This window comes from Scylla paramamosain, chromosome 15 (assembly GCF_035594125.1).
Source record: "Scylla paramamosain isolate STU-SP2022 chromosome 15, ASM3559412v1, whole genome shotgun sequence".
In the NCBI taxonomy this organism is placed as follows: Eukaryota; Metazoa; Arthropoda; class Malacostraca; order Decapoda; family Portunidae; genus Scylla; species Scylla paramamosain.
In genome coordinates, this window is record NC_087165.1 from 22,661,012 (window position 1) to 22,672,190 (window position 11,179).

At 36.4% G+C, this 11,179-nt stretch overlaps 2 protein-coding genes across 6 annotated transcripts; both read left to right on the top strand.

Annotated features, from left to right (window-relative positions):
• The first annotated feature begins 331 nt into the window (after window positions 1-331).
• On the top strand, window positions 332-3,167 carry LOC135107688 (uncharacterized). 4 transcript variants are annotated; one of them, XM_064017840.1, is made up of 4 exons: window positions 346-565; window positions 1,599-2,170; window positions 2,696-2,804; window positions 3,081-3,167. In XM_064017840.1, exons 2-4 carry the CDS (start codon window positions 1,619-1,621, stop codon window positions 3,086-3,088), a joined length of 669 nt encoding a protein of 222 aa, XP_063873910.1. In that variant the 5' UTR covers window positions 346-565; window positions 1,599-1,618; the 3' UTR covers window positions 3,089-3,167. The 4 variants fall into 4 exon arrangements, with proteins under 4 accessions (XP_063873908.1, XP_063873907.1, XP_063873910.1 ...); XM_064017838.1 differs by having other exon boundaries at window positions 332-551; window positions 2,696-3,167; XM_064017837.1 differs by having other exon boundaries at window positions 341-565; window positions 2,696-3,167.
• On the top strand, window positions 3,025-10,513 carry LOC135107689 (uncharacterized). Of its 2 annotated transcripts, XM_064017842.1 has the most exons (10): window positions 3,510-3,651; window positions 4,210-4,316; window positions 5,122-5,294; window positions 5,859-5,957; window positions 6,108-6,253; window positions 6,939-7,030; window positions 7,427-7,551; window positions 8,452-8,661; window positions 9,210-9,389; window positions 10,201-10,513. In XM_064017842.1, exons 8-10 carry the CDS (start codon window positions 8,637-8,639, stop codon window positions 10,251-10,253), a joined length of 258 nt encoding a protein of 85 aa, XP_063873912.1. In that variant the 5' UTR covers window positions 3,510-3,651; window positions 4,210-4,316; window positions 5,122-5,294; window positions 5,859-5,957; window positions 6,108-6,253; window positions 6,939-7,030; window positions 7,427-7,551; window positions 8,452-8,636; the 3' UTR covers window positions 10,254-10,513. The 2 variants fall into 2 exon arrangements, with proteins under 2 accessions (XP_063873911.1, XP_063873912.1); XM_064017841.1 differs by lacking the exons at window positions 6,939-7,030; window positions 7,427-7,551; window positions 8,452-8,661; window positions 9,210-9,389; window positions 10,201-10,513 and adding an exon at window positions 3,025-3,167 and having other exon boundaries at window positions 3,500-3,651; window positions 6,108-6,249.
• The last annotated feature ends 666 nt before the right edge of the window (window positions 10,514-11,179 follow it).

Genomic DNA, 11,179 nt, shown 5'->3' on the forward strand with positions numbered 1-11,179 from the left:
AGATTAAGAAGTAGTAGTAGTAGTAGTAGCAGCAGCAGCAACAGCAGCAGCAGCAGTTATTGTTATAGTAGTTGTTATAGTAGTCGTAGTAGTCGAAATAGTAGTAGTAATAGTAGTAAGATTAGTAATTTTTCGACAAAAGTACAAAATTAATAACGTTTTGGTGACCTAGCGAGTTTTTAGGTATGCGATAAATCTGCTTTCATTTAAAACGCGCAAAAGAAAATGCAATCAACATATTTTCCTGAAACATCTGAAAGTATCTAAACGCACATGAGGAATCAAGATCTAGAGTGTGGCAACAACGAGTTCTTGTAACTTATCCTCCAATTTTGGATGATCTTTTGCTAGGGACTGACACCTTAGTGGACCTTCTTTTTAAGTCTTTTTTTTTTGGGTGGGGGGAGAGTGTGCTCCCTAGACCAGTGCCCCTCTTACAGAGAGAGAGAGAGAGAGAGAGAGAGAGAGAGAGAGAGAGAGAGAGAGAAACAGTTGCCGAAAAAAAGACAGTCTCGAACTCTCCCGAAAGTCACAACAAACAACAAACTGAGGCGCGTAAGGTCCTGTAAGTGTATATGTGTGTGTGTGTGTATGTGTGTCAGACATCTAAAGTGTGTGGTGCTAGGTAGCAGACTGACACCAATTATAGTTTTGGGAAGGAGTTAATTTATATCATTAAGGAGATTGCAGCAGCTTTCACCGCCAACCTTCAAATCTCCTCTGCGCTGCCAATTTCGCCTCCCTGCACTTCCCTCTGTTGTAGTTCGACAGCACTGCTAGAAAATCTATTAGGTAGTAGAAATGATAATGAAAAAAAATATATAAAAAAAATAGGCTAGTGATTTAGTTGAGTAATTTCTCTTTCAAATACTGGCAAATCCATAACAACTTATCAACGTATCTTGATTTCATTCATCATCCCTTGTTGAGTATCATAGGTTGCCGTAATTATAAAATTGCTCATGCCGAAATTCAGCTAATAGAATGGAGAAGACTCTTTAGCATGAGATGTATTGGCTTATAGAATCCATTATCTGCTGAGCTTGTTGGGTGTGAAAATATTGCTGTTATTATGGAAGTGCACCCGTCTCATAGTAAAAAAAAGAGAGAGAGAGAGAGAGAGAGAGAGAGAGAGAGAGAGAGAGAGAGAGAGAGAGAGACATTGGTGTGAGCGAAATACTTGGATCACATAAATCTCAGTGATGCTGTTTATGGTGTACTATCCAGCCAATTATATCATGTCCTCATTGCATAAATGTTTACTTGGGATGGTGCATTAGCAGAATGGGGCTTCCTGTGACTCTCCAGCATCTGATATGTGTGGATGGGAAGTCCACCAGCTAATTATACTCTCACAGCTCTCCATTACATTGTGGGTCCAAAAACAGTACTACTATTTGAAATTAGGTTAGACAAATTTGGAAAGTGGAATTTGTTATGTGATCCCAAGGCAGAAAAAGAGACTGGGAAGAATATTCAGATCATTACCACTTATTGTGCTCATTGAACTGAAGTTCAGAAATGAAGACAGGTCTGAAAAGGTCACCTGTCAGTTAGTGTGAGTTTATTTTTATAAATGTTAACTTTTTTCCTTACAGAACATTGTAGTCACAGCCCAATGGATGAAGAGGAATGGGGAGAGCTTGATGAAAATGCTATGGAAGAATGTATGATACTGGCCACACAGTTATGTACACAGCAACAGGATGTCACAGGTGGCCAGAACAACCCTTACAAAGCAGCAGCTCCTCACAGTAAGCAACACCCTGAGACTGCACCCAGAAAAGTTGCAGGTGTAGTAAACAATGGCACTGTGAGGGACAGTGGAGTAAGCAGCACAAGGACCAGCAATTTGCATCACTCAGTCAGTAACATAAATGGCTGTGTTAATCAAAAGAAAGATATATCCAGTAGTTACATGAGCAGGTTCAGCGATTTTTCTACTGCAAGCACCTGTTCACACCCAAACACATCAATGAGGAAGCCAGTGGCAGGCCCAGTAAGAAGTGGCAGTCTAGTAGTAGGTTCAAGGAGTAGCCCCAGCAAGGCCAAGAGTGCCACTAACTATTGGCTGGGAAATTATGTAAGTGGAACAAGCAATCATGTCCCAGTGAAGAAGGCTGAAGAAAAGACAAATCTTGATGAAAGGATTCTTATGATGCAGGGAGAGGTAAGATTTGATGCAATTTTGACTGTATGTTAGTGACAGAGTGATTTTAGAATTGTAGATCAGTTTGGAAACTTTGGCTCTTGTATTACTGAGCTTTTCCTTTTATTAGTGTGAATTTCGTTAACTAGGATAATGTTTATTGCCCTTGTTATTAATTTTGTATTGTTATATTTATTTGTTTGTCTGTTTGTTTGTTTGTTTAGTTATTTAGTTATTTATTCTTTTAACTCTATCATGGCAATACTACATTTTTTTTGCATGGAATGCCTATGTGATAAATACACAAAGACTGGGTAGAATTTCAGAAAATTGTTGTAACAAGAGGACTGACCACAACTGAAATGTAGAACATACACCATATGAGAAAGATATGATGTTTTTATGGTGATAAATGAGGATGGTGATGATGAGGTCAACAAATGAGCCAAGATAGCAGGTGTGATGGAAATTTTTTTTTTTAATTAATATGTCTTTAGTACTACAGCAACTGATGCATTTAATTTTGAATATTGTGCTTGGGTGCAGATTTCCCTGCTGCGATCAGAACTGAAGAGGAAAGAGACTACTTTAGAGACGGAGCGCTTGGACCACTGTGCTGCCATTGAGGCTGCGGAAAAAAAAAGGAAGAGAAAAGGCTTGTCATTTTATTGTTTGTGTGAAATTTTAACAAATTAGTGTAATATGAGCCTTGCATTACACTGTCAGAAAGACCATTTTATATTACAGTTGTTAATTATGATGAATTGTAATTTTTAGTATTTTTGTTACATGGGAATTATTTATATTCCTAGAGTCTAACCACAGATTATGACATCAAGATAGGTAATGAATTCTTTGCACGCTACAGAAAAGACTTTTGTAATGTCATTGCTTGTTCTCTTCTTGCTGATTTTTTTTTTTTTTTTTCCAGGTAATTAAACTGGCAGCAGAAGCAGACATGAAGCTGAAGGATAAAAGCATGGCATTTGATAAATTACAAGGAGAACTTCACTTCAAGGTGAGATCTATTTTCTTAACGCATCATAGTGGACTATTACATATTACTGTGTCTGGTGAATCTCAAAACTTTTATGATATGTTAACTTGCCAGAAGTGTTTGTGTATTCTGGTATGTGTGTATGTCTCTTTTTGGCTTTACCTTGCTCTTTGATTTCCCTTTTTCAACCAGAGAACATTTAGATGACTTGCAATATGATAATGGACATCTGCTTAAACCAGTGGTTCTCAAACTTTTTCATGAGCGATCTTATTTGGAACACTTCAGTCCTTCGTGACTCATAGTAAAGTAAAGAGAAGGAATTGTTGTATTAACTAAAGGACTTGTTGCAGAAAAGAGAAGTTGAGGAGCTTCTAAATCGCTGCCGTCAGTTGGAGCAGCAACCTAATGCATCACAGATCTCAGGAGTTCCAAGCAAGAGACCAAGAATTGATAAGAATTCTACACTATTTTCAAGGGATGCAGACTTTAATATTTCATCAAGGTAGTAGTGCATGTGCTGTTGAGGTCAAGAGTCAAGTAACCTGCATTCATTTCTACTGTGTTTAGCTTTTCTTTCAGTCTCATGTCCTGTCACCTGGCAATCTGCTTATGAAGCCTGGCAATTGATAAATCCTTACAAGGTTAATAGGATCAGTAGAAATCACTGAACACAGCAGAATTGAGTGTGGTATGTTACTTTCCTGTTGACCACAATTCTATTCAGTTATTGTTTGCTATTCTGTTTTTTGTTTATTCTCTCTCTCTCTCTCTCTCTCTCTCTCTCTCTCTCTCTCTCTCTCTCTCTCTCTCTCTCTCTCTCTCTCTCTCTCTCTCTCTCCCTCTCTCTCTCTCTCTCTCTCTCTCTCTCTCTCTCTCTCTCTCTCTCTCTCTCTCTCTCTCTCTCTCTCTCTCTCTCTCTCTCTCTCTCTCTCTCTCTCTCTCTCTCTCTCTCTCTCTCTCTCTCTCTCTCTCTCTCTCATCAAATCTGACTTTTTCCACGTAGGTAATTATGCCTGATGAATTTTCACATAATACAGTAGATGTTTTTTTTTTTCTCAAGATTTGACCTTTCACGACGGCCTGCAAAAGTGTGTGTGGGAGTGCAGACTGAAGTGTCACAGGAGAAGAATGTGAAGAGAACAAGGCTAGATGTGGCTTCCCCAAGAGGTGAGCAGAGTAATGTCTTGTTTCTGATGTTTAGTATTGTGTCCTGTGAAATGTCAGGACAATGTGAGTGTGTAGATTTTATAACTTACTTGTTTAGGTAAGCCATTTAATATTATATTTGTACAGTCATGGATGAAAGGTGAGTAACATGCTACACTCTCTTCCATTGTGTTTCATGTTTTCCTAAAATCTGAAGTCCTCTGATCTTTGAAGAATTTGTCAATTGTAAGGTTTTGTTAGTGGATTAGTGGACCAAGGATTGCAAGAAAATGTAATCAATGGAAATGAGTGTAGCAGATTATTTGACTTCTGATCATGACTAAACATAATATAAGTTATTTTTATGTATTTGTTTTTATCTTGATCTATGCCTCACAAAGTAATATTGGAAATGGATTATGATTTAGTATGAGGGAAGATAGCTGGGTAATATATGAAAAAGGCAGAAGTGCTAAAATGTTATAAACTAATATGGCAGTGGTTCTCTATCTGAATGTAGTTGGTTAAGTTTTTAAAGACAGGCTCAAGAGACTCAAGAAAAACCTTGTACATATAGAGTGGGACACAAAAGCTTGTTAGATCTAAGTCTGTGAATGCAGACTGGTAAGCTGCCACTAGGCCAACACATGCTCATGTATGGAGCATCTCAAAGTGATAATGATGATGATGATGATGATGAAATGTAAAAAGCTTGTGATTGGAGTATTTCTTTCATAGGAATAAATATCAAGTAGGAAATGCAGAGGCTTCTATTTTGATTCTTATGGTATAAGAAAAAATTACTTAAGCCCAGTGTTTTTTCCAGGCCAGGTTTCCCAGACCAGAAGCATTGCCACTCTTCTTTCCTGCAGTGCCCCAGCTGCTTCCCAACACACAGGACCATCTACATCTACCTCTGCAGCTGTACACTCCTCTGACTCTACTAGCTGGGCCTTACCTTCAGAATGGCTGGGTATCATTTCACAAGGATTGAGAGAGGTTAGTATAAACTTTTTTTCAGTCATTCATTACTTGTCTTCATGCATCATTAAAATGGATTACCTATGTACATAAAACTTGATTCTGTTGCATTTTTGCCACAGTTTTGGTTTTCTAGCCATTTTCTATCATTTCCAAGGTTGTTGTTCTGGGTTTATATTTGTAAGGAATCAGAATATTTTAGTCCAAAACTGAATTGTAAGATTCAAGAAAGATCTAAAAGCACAAAGGGTGAGAAAACTTAGGGTGTCACTATCTCAAGTGTGGTGTGATGTCCTGCCTTGGAGCATTATGGAAACAATGGAAATGCTAAGAAATTGATCTGAAAGCCTAAAAGGAGCAAACAATGCCATAATAGGCTTTTGCTTGGGAGGAAACCTTCATAACATTTAAGGAAAATGTGATTTTAACATTTTATCATTAAGGCCAAGATGATCAAAAGACCTGCGTGGATTTTGGTTACCATCGACAGTTGTGTCACAACATGTGGCAAATAGATAGTCATAAATGTTAAATGATTTAACACAGTATCTAACTCTAGACCTTATTTTCTTCAACTCTCAGAATGACAAGAGTATTGAAATGGAAATTGATTGGTGTGGCTGTTGAAAGATTGCAGAAGACTCATGTGGCTGTCTTGGATAATGGTGGTGATCACAGCAGGTTGGTTGATAAAAAAAAAAAGAATAAATAAATAAATGAATAAATAAAAAATAGATAAGTATGCTCATTATATGAACAAAAGATCTGTTTAAGTAAATATGATAAAAAATCTGAATACCATTTGTCTAATGCTTTATCTGCACTTTTCAGGCTGATGCAAAATTTCAGATGATCTTCTAAAATGGTATGAGAGTCAAGTTGGCCCTGCCATTCAAGTTTTGTGTCACTTCAGGTCCTCTTCAGTGCCCAGCACACTTCAAGCCATCATTGCTCATCTGCCACCCATACAAGTGAAGGTAAACTCATATGCTGTTGTTTAGTACCGTGTTCCATCACCTTACACAAGTATATTGTAAAGGAATCTTGTAGCATAATGTAAAATAAAAAAATTACTAACAAGATACAAGGTGCATTATATATGAACAAAACTTTTGAATCTAATTAATCAGTTGGGAATCTGACAGAGTTATTTAAGTGGCATAAAGGATATTGTATGGTTGATGTAAACAGAAACCTTAATAGATAAGGCTAGAAAGTGATTGATTCAAGCTTGACAAAGGATATATATAAAAAGGAGCTAGGAAGGAATTGGTTCTCAGATAGAGTGGTAAATGTAATAGAGTTACTAATGAGCTTATAATGAGAAGAATTAGTGTGATAAGTCTGATTTTTTTAGGATGGACGATGGGATGATGGGGTGATGTGGTTTTCTGCATTACTAAATACATTTACAAGTTGGCTTTATAGTATCTTCCCATTATTTTTTTTCCTCATTTTAACTTAGATATTTATTTACTAAAAATGAAACTTATCAAGTTGTTTTTCTCTTTAATGTGTCCTCTATAAAGCCTTTCATATATGAGAGTTCTATGCTGTGGGAAAATACTAGACTGCTGGGGGCTATTGACATGAGGCAGCTCCTAGAGCATACACAAGGAGTGACTCTGTAATCACATACTAATCCGTATGTTTTCTTCCCAGGATGTTATTGTTAACAGAAGAATACGTTCCAGATTACTAGAGGTTACAGAGGGGATTGCCAAGTTTGTGAAACATCCTGTAGAAAGAAATAAGTAAGTGAAAAAGTGTGGTGTTTATGATTCAGAGACTTAATGTCTCAGTTATGCTTTGAGTAAATAAGAAAGCTTTTAAAAGATGATATATATATATATATATATATAATATATATATATATATATATATATATATATATATATATATATATATATATATATATATATATATATATATATATATATATATATATATATATATATATATATATGGAACAGATTAATTTTTTTTACATTAATTCGAATGGGATAAGTTGCTTTCCATTTCGGACATTCCCAATTTAAACAGCCCAAAAGAACTAATTAAATTCAAATCATGAGCTTCCACTGTATATTAATTGTTCTTTTTTACTGTTATTACATAAAGAAATATTTATGTTTTTTTTTTTTTTTCAGTACTGAAACTTTGGTGTCAGCATTGAGGGAGTGCTGTTTGAGCCTTGAGAATGAGAGTGAAGCTGAGGCTTTTGTAAGAGTTGCTGCAGCACTCTCTCCTCACTGCCAGCTGTGTGTGTCTTCAGGTGCTGTACTGTGGTCATAGCTTCTCCCATCTTTACAATACAGAGAACTTTGCCCTTCTCTAGTCACTCTATTAGAAAGTATAATCTTACAGTTTTGGTTGAGTAATATACCCCAAAGTTGAGTGATAACCATTCTTTCCTGATTGGTTACCTTGTCTGTCTTTGATATGGTAGGTAATGCCTGTGTAGTGTAGAGCAACCTGTCCTTGGAGACATGTCAACTGTCACTGAGTCCCACATGGGTATTGACTTCCTCTTGGTATCAGGATATCTTTATATACCTCTGTCATGTAGGCCAGAGCTGAGTTGGTGCTGGAGCATGTCAGGTTTCACACTTGCTCCAGGAAGATTTAGAAATAATCTCTTAATGTAATTATCTGCATATACATCTATGTGATGTTGGAATAATGAACCAACAGCTATACTATTTCTACTTGTTAATAACTCTGAACATTGGCTTCTTGTATTATTCCAACTTCATGTAACTAAAGCTTCTTCATGACAACTTCAGAACCACACAAATTTCTTGTTTTCTATTTTGATCTCTTAATTTTTCTCTATTTAGCTGTTTCTTTGATGTCATTCTTCAAGTGATGAAATCAACACAATGCAATGTGGTATGATTGACAACATGATGTGGAAGACATGGAGTGGGGGAAAAGATGTATTGTAATAGGAGAAATGCAGAGAGAGAGAGAGAGAGAGAGAGAGAGAGAGAGAGAGAGAGAGAGAGAGAGAGAGAGAGAGAGACTATTTGTGACAAACCTTAATTGATATAACTTGGTACTACATAAATATATATATGCTTACATGGGTATAGGAAAAAAGTAAGATATATTTATACATACTTTTCCTTCTGCATTAAGTTTTTAATCTTAATTTTTCTCTAAAATTTTATAGATGTGTGTCTGATAAGCCAGTTGTGTAAGAAGGTTAAGAAGCTCTGCGTTCCTGAGATAGACATCGTCAGAGCTTTGCTGGACTTGACTTGGGCCTTGGTGAAATTGAGCTCACCTCCATGGCTGAACTCCAGTTGCTGCTGCTCCTCTCAGCTTCTGGGGATTTTCCTGTGGCACATTTACCAGATGCTGGAAGCAATTCGTCCCTTAGGTAGCTAGAATGTATAATGTGATGTATTTGTTCTGGATTTCTTACAATGAGAGAGAGAGAGAGAGAGAGAGAGAGAGAGAGAGAGAGAGAGAGAGAGAGAGAGAGAGAGAGAGAGAGAGAGAGAGAGAGAGAGAGAGAGAGAGAGAGAGAGAGAGAACCAAGACAGATCTTCATTCATACCACCAGAGTCACAGTCGCAAGCATTCCTTCACTTCTGTCTAAACCTCTACTTGAGAGATGACTACTGTTCTAATTGATTTATCCTTATATAGTCATGGTCAGAAGTGGAATAGGCTCCACAACTCTTATCCAGGTTACTTTGTATTTTCTGTCAAGTGTTCTGATCTGCCAACAGGCTGGGAACAAAACTTGACAGTATATAGGTTCTTAGCAGATCAGAGGGCTTAGCATTCAGGGAAAAGCACTAAATGCAGTGGAAAGGACTGTCATTCAGTAATTAACCATAATTGCACCATAGCTATTAAATAAGTATTCCCATTCACATTTTTAATTAAGCATAAAGTCTCTGTGATGCTTTTTTTTTTCAGATAAAAGTAATAAAAGTAAGAAGGTGCCGCAGGTGATGGTATCCTGTGTGCAGCTGCTGCACTATTGGTCCACTGTAGACCAGGACTGGTGGGAGAAAGTGGCACCCTTCCCACAATACCCAACCCTCATGGCTGCTCTTGCTTCCAAGGCCACCACTATGAAATTTAATAAAGAAACAGGTCAGGTGGCAGTTTTTGCAGGGTTGAAAGAATCCTTTTTTTTTACACCCAGCCCACATTTTTTGGGGGCTCTTATTTTTATTCCTCATATTTATATGTAAATCAGATTAAGTAAGCAATTAAAAGGGAAACAAAAGGTTTGAAGTGTTATCAGAAGGACAAACACTTGTTTAGGTCATGTTGATATAGGTCTGATTGGACAAAGGTTGTGTTAACTTATAATACTGTATAGGAAATTAATGTGTCAGGTTTGACTTCTTTTACATTTTTTATGTATATGTAAAGATGTCCCCCTACTTGATGAAGCAGTCTTTCTACCTTTATTTTTAACTAAATCCACATGTCATCTCAAAGGATTTTAATAAGTAAATATCATAGGTCAGAAGTCATGATATGTCAGTTAAGCCACACCTTTCTCAATCCCACTCCCTCCTTGTTTCTACATTTCTCATACCTCACCCATTAGCAGCGATCTAGAAAAGTGTACAGGCAAGTTTTGACATTGAAAATAACTTTATTTATCTTATGTCATTTTGTTCACAAGTTTGCATTAAACTTGGCTGTAGCTTAAAGCATGATTTAGCAAGTTTGTTTTAAATATAGTCTGTTAATCATAAAAGCATATTTTATGAATGATCCAAGATTTAATTAAAACAACCATTTGATGTAATTCTTGGATGAAACAGAGTAACATCCGCAGAAATATGTTTCAGGCAGTGGTATTGTAGGATCCTAACTGGATATTATAATATCTGGATAGAATTGTATTCATTATTTAGTTTCACTTACTGATTTATTTTTCTCCTTACAGTTGAGTTGCTGTGTGATTTGTATGAGTTCGAGGATGGAACTTTTGAAAGATGACAATGGACTACTGCACATCACAGCACATAAACTATGTACTACAGGACACTTCACATTCCACCTTGAATATACCTAAGCTGTTGAACTGTTCTTACTTGATTGTTGTGCCTGGTGGTACATGACTGACCACAAGGAATATTTTTATATTTTTATTTTATTAATTTTGAGAGCCATTCTTATCTTTTTGCAAGAGATTATTTATGTACAGAATAATTTTAAGAAAATATCAATTACTTATGAATATGAAATATTGGAAATTATTAAAAGTTTTATTTCTCATTCATTGATATGGCATGCTCTGCTTTTACCTTTGAAGGGAAAGGAATATAATAAACACTAGTCTAGAAGATAAACCAAAAAGTATTAGATATTTTGGTGCTGATAATGTATACACAATTTTATCTACAGACCAAATATTTTATGATGTCAAGAAGAATCATGATTAGATTTCTGAACATATGTAGTGTAGGTTCAAAGGAAAGTACTTTTGAAATGAAGCCTTTAAATTCTCCAAATTGTATTGACTCTGATGAAGCTGTGTAAAGCAAGTAGGAATGTCTTTTCGGGATCATCTTACGAGGGTGGACATTCAAAGTGCCATAAATTGCCTGGAGTACACCCAAACATTCAGGAGTATAATGCCATGCTGGTGTGTTCAACTTTTTAACATGTCACTGTTTATTGGATTGTGAGTGAAGCAATAAGAACAGGCAGAATGAATTAATTCGGCTACTGATGCCCACAGAAAAGATGAGAATACTTAATTTAAGTGAAACATTTCAAAGATAAGAGAGCAAACACTTATAATTACTCTCTCTCTCTCTCTCTCTCTCTCTCTCTCTCTCTCTCTCTCTCTCTCTCTCTCTCTCTCTCTCTCTCTCTCTCTCTCTCTCTCTCTCTCTCTCTCTCTCTCTCTCTCTCTCTCT

Bases quoted from the DNA above. Each gene is read 5' to 3' on its own strand.
- LOC135107688 (XM_064017838.1), top strand. From the start codon at position 1,619: ATGGATGAAGAGGAATGGGGAGAGCTTGATGAAAATGCTATGGAAGAA. The intron at 2,171-2,695 runs GTAAGATTTGAT...GCTTGGGTGCAG, and splicing joins TTCTTATGATGCAGGGAGAG to ATTTCCCTGCTGCGATCAGA.
- LOC135107689 (XM_064017841.1), top strand. From the start codon at position 3,108: ATGAAGCTGAAGGATAAAAGCATGGCATTTGATAAATTACAAGGAGAA. The intron at 3,652-4,209 runs GTAGTAGTGCAT...TTTTTTCTCAAG, and splicing joins GACTTTAATATTTCATCAAG to ATTTGACCTTTCACGACGGC. The intron at 5,295-5,858 runs GTTAGTATAAAC...TTCAACTCTCAG, and splicing joins TTTCACAAGGATTGAGAGAG to AATGACAAGAGTATTGAAAT.